The sequence below is a fragment of the Schistocerca serialis genome, chromosome 5 (assembly GCF_023864345.2).
Source record: "Schistocerca serialis cubense isolate TAMUIC-IGC-003099 chromosome 5, iqSchSeri2.2, whole genome shotgun sequence".
NCBI classification, from domain to species: Eukaryota; Metazoa; Arthropoda; class Insecta; order Orthoptera; family Acrididae; genus Schistocerca; species Schistocerca serialis.
The window spans coordinates 672687791-672706302 of record NC_064642.1 but is presented as its reverse complement, the minus strand read 5'-3'; the positions used below and the strand labels follow the sequence as shown (position 1 = coordinate 672706302).

Here is an 18512-nt window from a genome sequence, read left to right as displayed (position 1 = left end):
TCCATCAATGCTGTGTGGAATAATAACTGGTCCATTTATGTGGTTCTCAAGAATCCCATTGATGCTGAACCGATGCTGATGAAATTCCTCAATCATTCTCCAAGGATTGTCTGTAGCGTACAGATGATAATTCTTTAGATTAATAATGCCAGTTCTGATACAGGTTGCTTTGTCGGTAAAGAGGACTGATGACAGAAATCCCGTAATTGTGATGGTCTGGTGCAAAAACTATTGATTAAATCCTACCTGTAGAATGAAATTGCTGCTGATAATCCTTGTATGGTTGTCATACAGGGTACACATAATTGTACTTTGGGTACACCATGTTGGTGGGCTACTTGCATGGAACTAGTACTAGATTTGTCTCAATGTCCTGTAGGACCCCGTCCTCCAAATTGGTGTAAGCACAGTCTGCCACTTAAAGGCACATTTGTCTGTCTGAAAGGACCACACAGAAGCCCAAAAAGGGCTTTAAATTATGTCCGATGTGGTTGGTGTCTGTGAGGGTGCTTGTTTTGGTATAGCTGTACTGCACCTCAACCGGTTCCATCTGCTTGCCTGTACACAAATGCTACCTTGACTTGTTCCCTAATATGAACACTGGGCGATACTGCTGCTTACAGCAAGGTGCAACAATCACACATCTTGCTATACACAAGGAACACATGGCACATGGTCAGAGAAACATGCATTCGTCGGCACCATCTACTGTGGCAACAATGTATTTCTGGACACATGTTTGTAGAATCTTTTTTCGTCCATTTCGAGTCAGGAATAGTTTGTCATTTATTAATGTTCATTATATGTATATGAGGATTGTCAGTGAAAGAAGGAAGAAATGATGTGAAGGAACACCAGCAAGGAGTAGTATGTTGCATTGGTTAGGGAGTACTATGATAGTAGAAGAGATAGTGATGATGGAACAAAATTGCTTAATCACAGAACTTGACTGCAACAATATCTGGTATCTATTACCTGTAACACTGAAGCTGTACAAGTAGATTTATTGTAAAGTAATGCGCAAATATGCAAATGTGAGTATCAGCAAAAAAAATGTGAGAAATGTTCTATGGAAAGATTGGTGTTTGATTCGACCGAAGTGTAGATTTGAATTATTTTAGTAAAATACAGACTGCTGGTGCAAAATGCCACCAGCAACAAATACTTTTTAAAATGCTTTATTCCTGCACAGTAACTAGTTTTGCACTATAATGGCCTCATTACATTAATGTTTTGTCAGTGCCATTTTGTTCACTCCTGCATTGCTCAAGAATATTTGAATATTTAGCATCGGTTTGTATGTTGTTTTGATAGTATAAACATGCTAATGTGCTTGCATTTGGTTAGATATAAGGCAAAACACTTCTTTACATTTAAATGTGTTCAGTGGATGGCACTTTATATTGTTTGGTCCTTGTGCTCTTTCTAATCAATTCACAGACAATTGCAGTGCAAACAGCACACACATTTTGAATAAATCACTATAGTTCACAAACACTTTGTAATGTTTTTCATGTTAGTTCCAGCCTCAGATCTAGGCTTTGCATTTGTTGGTTTTGTTTACAATCTAAATTTAATATTTAAGAACTATAGGACAAGTTGTTTTTAGGTGGTGTTTTATTGCGTACTATAAATTTCACACACACATTTGCATGCTAGACCATAACAAGCTTTGCTATAATGTAGCATGAACAGAGATACCATTAGACAAAAAAATTGAAGTAAATTTGCAATTGCCACACAGATGGATAACCATGAACACACTGGTTCTGATATAGAAGATAACTTAGTCACTACATACCACTAACAAAGGTAAGAAAATGGACCAAAGGTAAGAAAATGGACCTCTAGAACGACTATAAATATACATTGTCACCCTCAGTTCACCCCAGTTATATTCTAAATGAGCAACTGGAATTAGCTAACAAACAATTTCTACATATATTTCTTGGGATCTTCACATAAGTTACACACTACATGGAACGAGGACACACACCAGTCAGAAATCTGAACTAGAATATCCACACTGCAACAGAAAAACACATAAACTACTTACGGCCCTATCAATGACAATAGAAGAAAGGAAACAGATACCAAACTCAACACACTAGATACACACACTGTGTAGCCTAATGACAAATATTTTTAACATTTTATAAAATACGCTGTAACTTAAATACACTTATATTGGAAATAACCTGTTTATATTGTCAGTATTATCAGTTTGAAGTTAACTAAATCCAAGCTCTTAATAGATAGAAGTTTCCTCCTCCCTGTCCCCACCTTTTTAATTATGTGTTTTCTTCAACATACTTCAACTTTAATGACGTTAAAAAATCCCCCCCCCCCCCCTCCTCCTCCTCCTCCTCCTCCTCCTCCTCCTCCTCCTCCTCCTCCAGTCTCTAGTGTAGACTGTTCCATGTATACCATGGCCCCCATATTTTCAACATGTCAGGAAAGTAGAGTATGTCTCCTGAACGGTGTCATGGTTCATTCTCCCACTGCTCCCTTCTTGCAGTTTTTACTTTGAAAGGTTTATTGAAGCACCTGGAAATTACTGTATTGTCAGCTGGCATTTTCCTGACCATTCCTATATTTATTGTGCTCACTGTATTGGTGTGAGATTACGGATATCTAAGAGGCGTCCAGTTATTTCCAGTTCTGATGTGATGGGGCATGTCCAGCATGGTCTCTATCCAAGTGATTGGTGTGCTGCCAACTCCCGGAGACTCTGTTAATGACACACTTTCCCATGTGCCATGCATCCCTTGGTACAGATGGCGTCTTATCTTGGATTGGGTTTCTTTGCTTAATGGATTCTCTTTGGATTGTAAACAATGATAGGATGTAAAGCACACCTGAGGCTGAAACTGATGAAGAATAGAGTGTGTGTGAGTGTGTGTGTCACAGTGCCATATTTGTAATGTGTGTGCTGTTTTCCCTGCAACAGTTTGTGCATTGTCTAAAATGTGCATAAAGACTGAACGAGACAAAGTGCCATACACTGTATCATTGTAAGTGTATACAACTGTTTCACCTTGTATCTATTCAAATCTTCATGTGCAGTGTAAGAGTGGAAAACATGTTGCTGACGAAAACATTAATGCAATCAAAAACATTAGCCATATGAAGCTGGGCATGATACCCTGAATCTGGTTATGTCATTAAAGAATTTTTAAAAGTATTTGTGACTGAGTGCCAACAATCCTTAACTTCTCCAGAATTCACAAGGTCAAGCATGGCCAAAATAGTATACACATTAGTTTGTGGAAGACGTGCATGATCAGTTTCAGAAAATGTAAAGGCATGTGGGAAGCAGTTCTGCAAGACAAATTACAAAAAAGCAAAAACCTTATGGGGTATCTTTATAGTGGAAAGTATTATGGACTGTAAATTGGAAAAAAAAAAATTCCTGATTTGGAGAAGAGCAAGAATACTCTCAGTAGGTAGCCGTGTATGGGATAATGAAAAGAAGTCAAAATTGTGTTTAAAAAGGGAGGAGGTACAGCTGCAACTGAACACCAGTGCTATTAAACTTTTATGTTGAAGAGACAACGAAGGAAATGAAGACGAAGATGAAGATGAAGATGAAGACGAAGACGAAGAAGAAGAAGAAGAAGAAGAAGGAAAAAGTGAATCCAGAGAAGAAATGGAAGTGTAAGGGAACAGTGTTGGCTGTGAGTAGGATTACGTAAAAAAAGAAACTATCAAATACAACGAACAGGTAGCTTGGCAGATCCAAGAAAAGTTTACGTAATATTCAAAACTGTAAAGAAATATATGAATGCTTTATCTGTTGTTATGAAGCACCTTGCTACATTTTTTGTCATACAAAGTGTGTGATTAATCTATAAGACACACATACAGTTACAGTTTTGAAAGTATTGCACTCCATTACAAGTTTCATATTATTTCTGAAATTTTTGTCTTAGATACTTGTTACTTCACAATTATGACTAATAATTATTATTTGACCCAAAAAGCCGGCCGGAGTGGCCGAGCGGTTCTAGGCACTGGAACTGCGCGACTTCTACAGTTGTAGATTCGAATCCTGCCCAAGGCATGGATGTGTGTGATGTACTTAAGTTAGTTAGGTTTAAGTAGGTATAAGTTTTAGGGGACTGATGACCTCAGCTGTTAAGTCCCATAGTGCTCAGAGCCATTTCAACCATTTAACCCAAAAAATCTTCATATTCTGTATGTAATTATTATTGAGTAAAAAGTAACTTTTTGGCATTTACTCATATAGTGTTAGAACATAGTAAACAAGATTTTGATACACACAAGTATAATGTAAGAAGAGGCAAAACTTCATGAAAGTGGCTTACTTTGAGGTTATGTTAGGGTTATAAATTTATTATTACTTTCAAGTGAAAGTTGCCATCAATCTAATAGTAAAACTTCCATCAAATTCTAGGTGCATGGTACAGAGCAGCTTGTTTAGATGTAGAAAGAAATCTGGTAACAGTTATCTTCATTGATTATGGCAACACAGAGGAAGTGTCCTTCAAAAACATCAGGAAAATGCCTCCAGATTTCATGGATACCCCAGTAGCTGTTGTTGCCTGTACAATTAAAGGTGAGATTATAATTAATATCATGGAAATTTTCAGTTTATTCTCTTAAAATTCTACATTATTTTTGTAATAGAGGGAGTAGATTAAATGTGAGTAGCATTTTAGATCAAAATGATAAAACTTAGTTATGGAATAATAGACTTAGGAGAGGGAATTCCCTCCACCCACCACCTCTCTCTCTCTCTCTCTCTCTCTCTCTCTCTCTCTCTCTCACACACACACACACACACACACACACACACACACTATATAGGGAAACATTCCACGCGGGAAAAATATATTTAAAAACAAAGATGATGTGATTTACCATACGAAAGCGCTGGCAGGTTGATAGAAACACAGACAGACACATACATACACACAAAATTCTAGCTTTTGCAACCAACGGTTGCTTCGTCAGGAAAGAGGGAAGGAGAGGGAAAGATGAAAGGATGTGGGTTTTAAAGGAGAGGGTAAGGAGTCATTCCAATCCCGGGAGCGGAAAGACTTATCTTAGGGTGAAAAAAGGACGGGTATCCACTCGCGCGCGCGCACACACACACACACACACATATCCATCCACACATATACAGACACAAGCAGACATATTAAAAGGCAAAGAGTTTGGGCAGAGATTTCAGTCGAGGCAGAAGTGCAGAGGCAAAGATGTTGTTGAATGACAGGTGAGGTATGAGTGGCGGCAACTTGAAATTAGCAGAGATTGAGGCCTGGTCGATAACGGGAAGAGAGGATATATTGAAGAGCAAGTTCCCATCTCCGGAGTTCAGATAGGTTGGTGTTAGTGGGAAGTATCCAGATAACCCGGACGGTGTAACACTGTACCAAGATGTGCTGGCCGTGCACCAAGGCATGTTTAGCCACAGGGTGATCCTCATTGCCAAGAAACACTGTCTGCCTGTGTCCATTCATGCGAATGGACAGTTTGTTGCTGGTCATTCCCACATAGAATGCGTCACAGTGTAGTCAGGTCAGTTGGTAAATCACGTGGGTGCTTTCACACGTGGCTCTGCCTTTGATCGTGTACACCTTCCGGGTTACAGAACTGGCGTAGGTGGTGGTGGGAGGGTGCATGGGACAGGTTTTACACCGGGGGCGGTTACAAGGATAGGAGCCAGAGGGTAGGGAAGAAGGTTTGGGGATTTCATAGGGATGAACTAAGAGGTTACGAAGGTTAGGTGGACGGCGGAAAGACACTCTAGGTGGAGGGGGGAGGATTTCATGAAGGATGGATCTCATTTCAGGGCAGGATGTGAGGAAGTCGCATCCCTGCTGGAGAGCCACATTCAGAGTCTGATCCAGTCCCGGAAAGTATCCTGTCACAAGTGGGGCACTTTTGTGGTTCTTCTGTGAGAGTTTCTGGGTTTGAGAGGATGAGGATGTGGCTCTGGTTATTTGCTTCTGTACCAGGTCGGGAGGGTAGTTGTGGGATGCGAAGGCTGTTGTCAGGTTGTTGGTGTAATGGTTCAGGGATTCCGGATTGGAGCAGATTCGTTTGCCACGAAGACCTAGGCTGTAGGGAAGGGACCGTTTGATGTGGAATTTGTGGCAGCTGTCATAATGGAGGTACTGTTGCTTGTTGGTGGGTTTGATGTGGACGGACGTGTGAAGCTGGCCATTGGACAGGTGGAGGTCAACGTCAAGGAAAGTGGCGTGGGATTTGGAGTAGGACCAGGTGAATCTGATGGAACCAAAGGAGTTGAGGTTGGAGAGGAAATAGTGGAGTTCTTCTTCACTGTGAGTCCAGATCATGAAGATGTTGTAGTGTTGGCAGAAGAGCCAACACTGTGTTTCTAGAGGAGGCCGAAATGCACGCGTTTAATTACACGCTGACTGGCGTGAGGTCTGGAACAGGACAATATCTTGAGAATTGCAAATAAAGTACGTAGATGATGTAGTACTTAACTTTAATCCACAATTGTAGAACATCACTCGTTACGGTACATGCTTCATAATATTAATTATCAACCGCTATGGCGCCTTGCTAGGTCGTACCAAATGACGTAGCTGAAGGCTATGCTAACTATCGTCTCGGCAAATGAGAGCGTATTTGTCAGTGAACCATTGCTATGAACGTCGGCTGTACAACTGGGGCGAGTGCTAGTACGTCTCTCTAGACCTGCCGTGTGGTGGCGCTCGGTCTGCTATCACTGACAGTGGCGACACGCGGGTCCGACGTATACTAACGGACCGCGGCCGATTTAAAGGCTACCACCTAGCAAGTGTGGTGTCTGGCGGTGACACCACAGATGTCATCAATAAATCTGTACCAAACTTTGGGTTGGCAAGCCTGGGTAACCAAGAAGGCTTCCTCTAAGTGACCCATGAATAGGTTGGCATACGAGGGGGCCATCCTGGTACCCATGGCTGTTCCCTTTAATTGTTGGTATATCTGGCCTTCAAAAGTGAAGAAGTTGTGGGTCAGGATGAAGCTGGCTAAGGTAATGAGGAAAGAGGTTTTAGGTAGGGTGGCAGGTGATCGGCATGAAAGGAAGTGCTCCATCGCAGCGAGGCCCTGGACGTGTGGGATATTTGTGTATAAGGAAGTGGCATCAGTGGTTACAAGGATGGTTTCCGGGGGTAACAGATTGGATAAGGATTCCAGGCGTTCGAGAAAGTGGTTGGTGTCTTTGATGAAGGATGGGAGACTGCATGTAATGGGTTGAAGGTGTTGATGTACGTAGGCAGAGATACGTTCTGTGGGGGCTTGGTAACCAGCTACAATGGGGCGGCTGGGATGATTGGGTTTGTGAATTTTAGGAAGAAGGTAGAAGGTAGGGGTGCGGGGCGTCGATGGGGTTAGGAGGTTGATGGAGTCAGGTGAAAGGTTTTGTAGGGGGCCTAAGGTTCTGAGGATTCCTTGAAGCTCCGCCTGGACATCAGGAATGGGGTTACCTTGGCAAACTTTGTGTGTGGTGTTGTCTGAAAGCTGTAGCAGTCCCTCAGCCACATACTCCCGACGATCAAGTACCACGGTCGTGGAACCCTTGTCCGCCGGAAGAATGACGATGGATCGGTCAGCCTTCAGATCACGGATAGCCCGGGCTTCAGCAGTGGTGATGTTGGGAGTAGGATTAAGGTTTTTTAAGAAGGATTGAGAAGCAACGCTGGAAGTCAGAAATTCCTGGAAGGTTTGGAGAGGGTGGTTTTGAGGAAGAGGAGGTGGGTCCCGCTGTGACGGAGGACGGAACTGTTCCAGGCAGGGCTCAGTTTGGATAGTGTCTCGGGGAGTTGGATCATTAGGAGTAGGATTAGGATCATTTTTCTTCGTGGCAAAGTGATATTTCCAGCAGAGAGTACGAGTGCAGGACAGTAAATCTTTGATGAGGGCTGTTTGGTTGAATCTGGGAGTGGGGCTGAAGGTGAGGCCTTTGGATAGGACAGAGGTTTCGGATTGGGAGAGAGGTTTGGAGGAAAGGTTAACTACTGAATTAGGGTGTTGTGGTTCCAGATTGTGTTGATTGGAATTTTGAGGTTTTGAAGGGAGTGGAGCTGGAAGTGGGAGATTGAGTAGAGGGGAGAGACTGGGTTTGTGTGCAATGAGAGGAGGTTGAGGTTTGCTGGAAAGGTTGTGAAGGGTGAGCGAGTTGCCTTTCCGGAGGTGGGAAACCAGGAGATTGGATAATTTTTTGAGGTGGAGGGTGGCATGCTGTTCTAATTTGCGGTTGGCCTGTAGGAGGATGCTCTGAACAGCCGGCGTGGATGTGGGAGACGAAAGATAGAGGACTTTTATTAAGGATAGGAGTTGACGGGTGTGTTCATTGGCCGAGTTGATGTGTAGGTGAAGCATTAGGTGGGTGAGGGCAATGAATTGTTCAGTTTGGAACTGGTATAGGGACTGATGGAAAGAAGGGTTGCAGCCAGAGATGGGAACTTTAAGTGTGAGGCCTTTGGGGGTAATGCCAAATGTCAGACAAGCCTGAGAAAATAAAATATGGGAGCGTAATCTGGCTAGGGCGGAGGCAAACGAATCTGCTCCAGTCCGGAATCCCTGAACCGTTACACCAACAACCTGACAACAGCTTTCGCATCCCGCAACTACCCTCCCGACCTGGTACAGAAGCAAATAACCAGAGCCATTTCCTCATCCTCTCAAACTCAGAAACTCCCACAGAAGAACCACAAAAGTGCCCCACTTGTGACAGGATACTTTCCGGTACTGGATCAGACTCTGAATGTGGCTCTCCAGCAGGGATACGACTTCCTCACATCCTGCCCTGAAATGAGATCCACCTTTCATGAACTCCTCCCCACTCCACCAAGAGTGTCTTTCCCTCGTTCACCTAACCTTCGTAACCTCTTAGTTCATCCCTATGAAATCCCCAAACCTTCTTCCCTACCCTCTGGCTCCTACCCTTGTAACCACCCCCGGTGTAAAACCTGTCCCATGCACCCTCCCACCACCACCTACTCCAGTCCTGTAACCCGGAAGGTGTACACGATCAAAGGCAGAGCCACGTGTGAAAGCACCCATGTGATCTACCAACTGACCTGCCTACACTGTGACGCATTCTATGTGGGAATGACCAGCAACAAACTGTCCATTCGCATGAATGGACACAGGCAGACAGTGTTTGTTGGCAATGAGGATCACCCTGTGGCTAAACATGCCTTGGTGCACGGCCAGCACATCTTGGCACAGTGTTACACCGTCCAGGTTATCTGGATACTTCCCACTAACACCAACCTATCTGAACTCCGGAGATGGGAACTTGATCTTCAATATATCCTCTCTTCCCGTTATCCACCAGGCCTCAATCTCCGCTAATTTCAAGTTGCCGCCACTCATACCTCACCTGTCATTCAACAACATCTTTGCCTCTGCACTTCCGCCTCGACTGAAATCTCTGCCCAAACTCTTTGCCTTTTAATATGTCTGCTTGTGTCTGTATATGTGTGGATGGATATGTGTGTGTGTGTGTGTGTGCGCGAGTGTATACCCGTCCTTTTTTCCCCCTAAGGTAAGTCTTTCCGCTCCCGGGATTGGAATGACTCCTTACCCTCTCCTTTAAAACCCACATCCTTTCGTCGTTCCCTCTCCTTCCCTCTTTCCTGACGAAGCAACCGTTGGTTGCGAAAGCTAGAATTTTGTGTGTATGTATGTGTCTGTTTGTGTTTCTATCGACCTGCCAGCGCTTTCGTGTGTGTGTGTGTGTGTGTGTGTGTGTGTGTGTGTGTGTGTGTGTGTGTGTATATATATATATATATATATATATATAGAGGGAAACATTCCACGTAGGAAAAATATATCTAAAAACAAAGATGATGTGACTTACCAAATGAAAGTGCTGGTTGGTCGACAGACACACAAACATACACACAAACATACACACAAAATTCAAGCTTTCGCAAGAAACTGTTGCCTCATCAGGAAAGAGGGAAGGAGAGGGAGAGACGAAAGGATGTGGGTTTTAAGGGAGAGGGTAAGGAGTCATTCCAATCCCGGGAGCGGAAAGACTTACCTTAGGGGGAAAAAAGGACGGGTATACACTCGCTCGCGCGCGCACACACACACACACACACACACACACACACACACACACACACACACACACACACACACACACGTATACAGACACAAGCAGACATATTAAAAGGCAAAGAGTTTGGGCAGAGATTTCAGTCGAGGCGGAAGTGCAGAGGCAAAGATGTTGTTGAATGACAGGTGAGGTATGAGTGGCGGCAACTTGAAATTAGCGGAGATTGAGGCCTGGTGGATAACGGGAGAGAGAATATATTGAAGATCAAGTTCCCATCTCCGGAGTTCAGATAGGTTGGTTTTAGTGGGAAGTATCCAGATAACCCGGACGGTGTAACACTGTGCCAAGATGTGCTGGCCATGCACCAAGGCATGTTTAGTCACAGGGTGATCCTCATTACCAACAAACACTGACAATGAGACATACTGTGGACAGATCAAATGAAGGTTTACATTGAGGTACACAACAACTGATTACTATTATAAATTCTGTTTATGATTAACAAAAAAACTTCAGTCCAGCTATACAGTAGGCTCTTTTGAGTAAATTGAACAACTGAACTAATAGGACTTGCTACAAGTTGATAATATTTGCACTGACTGTAAAGACTAAGTGGAAGGGGTAATGGTAAGGGAAGCACACTGTGAATCTGCACACTACCAGTTCCAGCATGTGTGCAAGTGAACGTGAGTACATGACATCCTCATGGCTGTGGACAATGTTCGCTCAGCGGTTTCACTTCGAGAGGTACACGAGTCATCTACGGCCCTTACCCCAGGGGGCTCAAGGTTCTTCTTACCTCCTCTGACTGTCCTTGATTGTCCTTTTCTTGTAGACGCTACTTAGACTTTTCACGATTTTGGTCCCATTGTGGTGGGGGGGGGGGGGGGGGGGGAGGGGGGCGCAGGGCCGGGGTCGTTAAGTACCTGCTTAGTGGTAACTCTCTGACCATGCAGGGATTGCACTGTTGGTGCCTGCGCTGCACATTCCCCATGTGTGCCATGGAGAATGAGCCCATCATGACTGGGGCAAGGGGACTCCCAGCAGTAGATTACTGGCAAGGTAGCTGTTGCTGAAGCTAGGTGGCGTGCGTGGGGAGAGCCCCCATTTGGAGTGGGTGGCACCATGGCAGATAGTTCACACATGAAGTGACTTAAGCTTTCTCCCACAGGTGACCACATTGTCACAGCAGTATTTTCGAATGGGAAGGCCCCGTACGGTACAACAAAATATCATCCCGATGCGTTCCCTGGCCATGGTGTGGGAGGGGTATAGGACCAGACTACAAGTAGAAAGAGACTCCCCCCAATACCTGGTCCAGGACCGACAGGGACACCTTTTTGGCCACAAAGCCGTTATTTTCTGTTGAACATATTGAAGTCAAGACCAAGGAAGCTGCAGTCATCCCTAAGATGAAGATCAGATTAAAACATCACCTGTCCAGTCACAGAAGCTGCTCTCTTGTGAAAAGTTGGGTGACATTCTCTTGACTGCCACTCCCCACAAGAGTTAGAGCGATGGGATGTGCACTTCATCCGTCATGTCCGTAGGCTACACCTTACAACTTTTCAATCCGAGCCATTCATTTATGGTCGTCCACTCTTATTATTCCCTCGTGGCTTTTGTACATCACTCCCTACAGTATACCCCTATTTTTTTCTCAGAATTTCAAACATCTTGCACAATTTTACATTGTTAAACACTTCTTCCTATGAACGTGTCGTGATTTTTCTTTAGTCGCACTTCCATTAACTACAACATTAGAATTGCCTCTCTGGTGCCTTTACCTTTTCTAAAGCCAAACTGATTGTCATCTAGCACATAGTCAATTTTCTTTTCCATGCTTCTGTATATTACTCTTGTCAGCAACATGGATGCATGAGCTGTTAAGCTGATTGTGTGATAATTCTTGCACTTCTTATCTCTTGCAGTTTTCAGAATTGTGTGGATGATATTTTTCCGAAAGTCAGATGGTATGTTGGCAGACTCGTACATTCTACACATGAATGTGAATAGTTGTTTTGTTGCCACTTCCCCCAATGATTTTAGAAATCCTGATAGAATGTTGTCTATCCCTTCTGCCTTATTTGACCGTAAGTCCTCCAAAGCTCTCGTTAATTCTGATTCTAATACTATATTCCCTATCTCTTCTTAATCAACTCCCGTATCTTGTTCTATCACATCAGATAAATTTTCCCCTTCGTAGAGGCCTTCAATGTACTCTTTCTACCTATCTGCTCTCTCATCTGCATTTAACAATTGAGTTTCTTGCACTCTTAATGTCACTGAAGATTGTTTTGACTTTCCTGTATGGGGAGTCAGTCCTTCCGACAATCATTTTTGGATTTCTTCACATTTTCATGCAGCCATTTTGTCTTAGCTTCCCTGCACTTCCTGTTTACTTCATTTCTGTGATTGTGTCTCTGTAATTATGAATTTCCCTGAACATTTTTGTACTACCTTCTTTCATTGATCAACTGAAGTATTTCCTGTTACCCATGGTTTCTTTGCAGTTACCTTTTTTGTACCTATGTTTTTTCTTCCCAAGTTCTGTGGTGGCCATTTTTAGAGATGTCCATTCATCAACTGTACTGAGCTATTCCTTATTGCTGTATATAGCCTTAGAGAACTTCCAGCAGATCTCGTCATTCCTTAGTACTTCTGTATCCCGTTTTTTTGCATATTGATTTTTTGCAGCCTAATCTCTTCAACTTCAGCCTAATCTTCATTACTACTACATTTTGTTCTGGGTCTTTATCTGCCTCTGGGTACGTTTGACAATCCGGTGTCTGATTTTGGAATCTCTGTCTAACCATGATGTAATCTTTGAAATATTCCTGTATTAACCAGCCTTTTCCAAGTATACTTCTTCCTCTTGTGATTCTTGAACAGAATATTCGGTGTCATTAGTTGAAACTTATTACAGTATTCAATTAGTCTTTCTCCTCTCTCATTCCTTGTCCAAGTCCATATTCTCCTGTAACCTTTTCTTCTACTCCTCCCCCTACAACTGCATTCCAGTCCCCCATGACTATTAGATTTTCATCTCCCTTTATGTGCTGTATTATCCATTTAATACCCTCGTATACTTTCTCTACCTCTACCTCTTCCTCTTCAGCTTGTGACGTCGGCATGTATATCTGAACTATCATTTTCGGTGTTGGTTTGCTGTCGATTCTGATCAGAAAAATCCTATCGCTGAGCTGTTCACTTTGACACACTCCTTGTCCTGCCATTCTATTCATAATGAATCTTACTGCCATTGCACCATTTTCTGCTGCTGTTGATATTACCCTGTACTCATCTGACCAGAAATCCTTGTGTTCTTTCCATTTCATTTCACTGACCCTTACTCCTTTCGTTGACTATACAGTCTTTCTCCTCCCTCTTGCAGTCCCCTCCTGGAGATCTGTGGGAGGCTATTGTGGAATCTTTCAGCGATGGAGAGATGATCATGACACTTCTTCAGTTACACCCCCCTGCGGGTCCGGGGGTTAGAATAGGCCCGAGGTCGTAAGAGGCGACTAAAATGAGTCCCTCCCCCTCAAGGGGGTAGTTAGCGCCTGCGTCCGGAGATGGATGGTTCCACGATCTATATTTGCGGTCATTTTGGTTTTTCACTTCTTCTTGTTTCTTTCTTCCTTCCTCTGGTTGGTTCCTTTCTTTGTTCTTCTCCATCTCACTGTCTTACTTACTCTTTCCCTTGCCTCCTTCACCTTGCCTCCTTCACCTTGCCTCCTTCACCTTGCCTCCTTCACCTTGCCTCCTTCACCTTGCCTCCTCCACCTTGCCTCCTCCACCTTGCCTCGTCCACCTTGCCTCGTCCACCTTGCCTCCTCCACCTTGCCTCGTCCACCTTGCCTCGTCCACCTTGCCTCGTCCACCTTGCCTCGTCCACCTTGCCTCGTCCACCTTGCCTCGTCCACCTTGCCTCGTCCACCTTGCCTCGTCCACCTTGCCTCGTCCACCTTGCCTCGTCCACCTTGCCTTCTTTGGTCTCAGCCTCGGCGTTTGAGACAGTGTGTCCTCTCTCTCTTATTTTTCCTCTTCTTCCTTCCTACCTATGCGCGCCTGAAGGCCGACCCATGCGTTCGCATGCGTAGCCGGTGACGGGGTAACGCGTAATTCCCCGCCCTGGGTAGGCAAGTAAGGCACGCAAGTACCCCCTGGTAAAGGCCAGGCCCACGGAGGGGTGATTGCCTGAGCTGATACCTTCTGACCATGCCGATTAGTCCCTCCGTCTGTTTCTCGGGAGGTGTGACCTGAGGTGTAAACATTCACCTAAGGCGGGAGTGCCCTCTGAGAGGGTCCCCACAAGGAAGGCGCGCGCCATCGGAGTCGCTGGCAATCATGGGGGATTCCTCCGCAATGGATTTCTCTTCTTCTTCTTCTTCTTCTTCTTCTTCTTCTTCTCTCTCAACTTCTGCCCACAAACGGAAACTTCACCAGCCACCAGTGACAAAAGTACTACCGCCTGCCCCACAGTTCCTCGTAGTTTCTCGATCTGAGGATGGAAAGGATTTTTCCTCTGTCAACCCTTTCGTTATCCAGAAGGGCGTAGATGCCATAGCCGGATCTGTCATGTCTTGTACCAGGTTGCATAATGGTACATTGTTACTAGAAACGGAGAGCGCCTTTCAGGCACAAAAACTGCTTCGGGCCACACTCCTGTACACGTTCCCTGTCCGGGTGGAGGCTCACTGTACTTTGAATTCGTCTCGTGGTGTGGTATATGCTAGATCACTCGACGGATTGACTGACGAGGAGATTCAGTCTTTCCTTGCTGAGCAGGGCGTGACGGCTGTCCATAGGGTCATGAAAAAGGTCAACAATGACCTTGTACGGACCCGGACACTTTTCTTGACCCTTGATAGTGTTCAGCTGCCGTCGCGCATCAAAGCGGGCTATGAGGTTATTTCTGTTCGACCCTATGTCCTGACACCTACGCGCTGCTACCAGTGTCAGCGTTTTAATCACACTCGCCAGTCTTGTTCCAATGCGGCTAAATGTGTCACTTGTGGCAGGGATGCCCATGAGGGTGACTGTCCACCTCCGTCTCCTCGTTGTGTGAACTGTCAGGGTGACCATGCAGCGTCCTCCCGCGACTGTCCCATCTACAAGGAAAAACGCTGTATCCAAGGAATTCGGGTCAAAGAGAAAGTGTCCACCTTGGCTGCTCGCAAGCTATTTGCTAGTAGGAAGCCCACGCTGCTCCCAGGTGGGAAATACAGTACTGTCCTCACCTCTCCTCGGACTACCAGGGAGGTGGCGACGCAGACATGCGATCTGACCTTCAGCACTACGGTCGTCCGTTCGGCCAGTGCTAAGATCGCGCGGTCGACGTCTCCTCTTCCTCCCGTCACCCCTCAGACACAAGCACATTCATCAGCTTCTGCCGAGACGAAGACTCAGAAGTCAGATCCACGGGCCTTCAAGAAGGAACCGTCCCGTGCACACTTCCTATGTACTTCGAACTCCCAGCCATCGACCAGTACTTCCACTAAACGACCTTCCAAGAAGGCTCATAGGAAGCACAGTTCTCCTTCTCCGCCGCCACGGCGCATTTCTTCTCCTGCGCCACCCAGCGGTTGCCGCCCCAGGCCGTCATCCGTTTCGCCTGGTCACACCGCTGGTAGCCGAACATCTGGCCGTTCACCTGCAGAGGAAGCTCCCCCTCCCGGCCATCTTAACAAGATGGCCGATGAACCTGTAGAACCAATGGACGATGACTGTCCGCCTACTGATAGCGGCGGCAGTGCTCGCTCGAAGCCAGGCCCTCAGTGGCCTTCGAGGTGACTCCTTCTTTCATCTTCCTTTTCTTGTCACTATGGCACTTATTCACTGGAATATTCGCAGCATTTGCTCCAATCGCGAGGACTTAAAGTTGCTGCTCCGCTTGCACTGTCCGCTCGTCGTAGCCCTCCAGGAAACGAAGCTACGCCCATTCGATCAAATTGCCTTGGCACACTACACCTCTGTGCGTTTTGACCTACCCCCTGTGGCAGGTATTCCGGCTCATGGAGGGATTATGTTGCTGGTCCGGGATGATATTTACTACGATCCCATCACATTGCACACCGGCCTGCAGGCAGTTGCCGTCCGAATTACTCTCCCCACTTTTACATTTTCCATTTGTACCGTTTACACTCCATCGTCATCTGCCGTTACCAGGGCAGACACGATGCAAATTATTGCTCAGCTACCTGCGCCATTTTTATTAACTGGAGACTTCAATGCCCCCCATCTCCTTTGGGGCTCTCCAGCATCCTGCCCGAGGGGCTCCCTGTTAGCAGACCTTTTCAACCAGCTCAATCTTGTCTGCCTCAATACTGGCGCCCCTACTTTTCTTTTGGACACATCTCACACCTATTCCCATTTAGACCTCTCTATATGTACTACCCAACTTGCACGCCGGTTTGAGTGGTATGCACTTTCTGATACATATTCGAGCGACCACTTCCCGTGTGTTATCCATCTCCTGCATCATACCCCCTCTCTGTGCTCAACTAGTTGGAACATCTCCAAAGCAGACTGGGGGCTCTTCTCTTCCAGGGCGACTTTTCAGGATCAAATCTTCACAAGCTGCGATAGTCAGGTCGCACATCTCACGGAAGTCATTCTCACTGCTGCTGAATATTCCATCCCTCACACTACTTCTTCTCCACATCGCATACCGGTCCCCTGGTGGACCGCAGCATGTAGAGACGCTTTACGTGCTCGTTGACGTGCTTTACGCACCTTTAAACGCCACCCTACAGTGGCGAATTGTATCAATTATAAACGATTATGTGCGCAGTGTCGTCGTGTTATTAAAGAAAGCAAGAAAGCCAGCTGGGCTGCTTTCACAAGCACCTTCAACAGTTTTACTCCTTCTGTTGTCTGGGGTAGCCTGCGCTGGCTATCTGGCACTAAGGGCCACTCACCAGTTTCTGGCTTGACGGTCGCGAATGACGTCCTTGTGGCCCCTGAGGATGTCTCCAATGCCTTCGGCCGCTTTTTCGCAAAGGTTTCGAGCTCCGCTCATTACCACCCTCCCTTACTCCCCCGAAAACAGGCAGAGGAGGCTAGGCCACCTAACTTCCGCTCCTCGATTCGTGAAAGTTACAATGCCCCATTCACCATGCGGGAACTCGAAAATGCAGTTGCCCGGTCACGGTCCTCCGCTCCAGGGCCTGATTCTATTCATATTCAGATGCTGAAGAACCTTCCTCCTGCAGGTAAAGGTTTCCTTCTTCGTACTTATAATCGCATCTGGATTGAGGGACATGTTCCCACATGCTGGTGCGAATCTATTGTTGTCCCAATTCCTAAGCCGGGGAAGGACAAGCACTTGCCTTCCAGTTATCGACCCATCTCGCTTACCAGCTGTGTCTGTAAGGTGATGGAGCGAATGGTTAACTTTCGTTTGGTTTGGCTGCTCGAATCTCGACGCCTACTTACCAATGTACAATGCGTATTTCGTAGGCGCCGCTCTGCTGTTGACCATCTGGTTACCTTGTCGACCTTCATTATGAAAAACTTCTTGCGGAAGCGCCCGACCGCGGCTGTGTTCTTTGATTTGGAGAAGGCTTATGACACCTGTTGGAGGGCGGGCATTCTCCGCACCATGCATACATGGGGCCTTCGCGGTCGCCTCCCTCTTTTTATTCGTTCCTTTTTAATGGATCGACAGTTCAGGGTATGTGTGGGTTCTGTCCTGTCAGACACCTTTTGCCAGGAGAATGGGGTGCCACAGGGCTCAGTTTTGAGCGTCGCTCTCTCTGCCATAGCGATCAATCCAATAATGGATTGCCTCCCAGCTGATGTATCAGGATCCCTTTTCGTGGACGATTTTACCATCTATTGCAGCGCGCAGCGTACATGTTTCCTGGAGCGCTGTCTTCAGCGTTCTCTTGACCGTCTTTATTTATGGAGTGTCGCCACTGGCTTCCGTTTTTCTGCCGAGAAGACGGTCTGTATTAACTTCTGGCGCTACAAAGAGTTTCTCCCACCGTCCTTATGACTCGGTCCCGTTGCTCTCCCATTCGTGGAGACAACAAAATTTTTAGGTCTTACATTTGACAGGAAACTTAGCTGGTCTCCACATGTGTCATATTTGGCTGCCCGTTGTACCCGTTCTCTAAATGTCCTCCGTGTTCTCAGTGGTATGTCGTGGGGAGCGGATCGAACAGTCCTACTTCGCCTATATCGGTCGATCGTCCGCTCCAAGCTGGATTATGGGAGCTTCATGTACTCCTCTGCACGGCCGTCCATCTTACACCGCCTCAACTCCATACAACATTGGGGTTTACGTCTTGCGATCGGAGCGTTTTATACTAGTCCCGTCGAGAGTCTTCATGCTGAAGCCGGTGAATTGCCACTCACCTACCGGCGCGATATACTGCTTTGTCGGTATGCCTGTCGGCTACTGTTCTTTTGACGACTCTCTCGACTGTCAATACGGGTTGTATGTCTGCCC

General features: G+C 45.9%; 1 protein-coding gene across 2 annotated transcripts in view; it reads left to right on the top strand.

Moving 5' to 3' along the window:
- The window catches only part of LOC126480719 (uncharacterized), a 218478-nt gene that overhangs the window by 182402 nt on the left and 17564 nt on the right, over positions 1 to 18512 (top strand). For both annotated transcript variants that reach the window (XM_050103974.1, XM_050103975.1), the window contains exon 22: positions 4418 to 4579. In XM_050103974.1, the coding sequence (XP_049959931.1) occupies positions 4418 to 4579 (162 nt within the window). The remainder of the gene's footprint in view (positions 1 to 4417; positions 4580 to 18512) is intronic.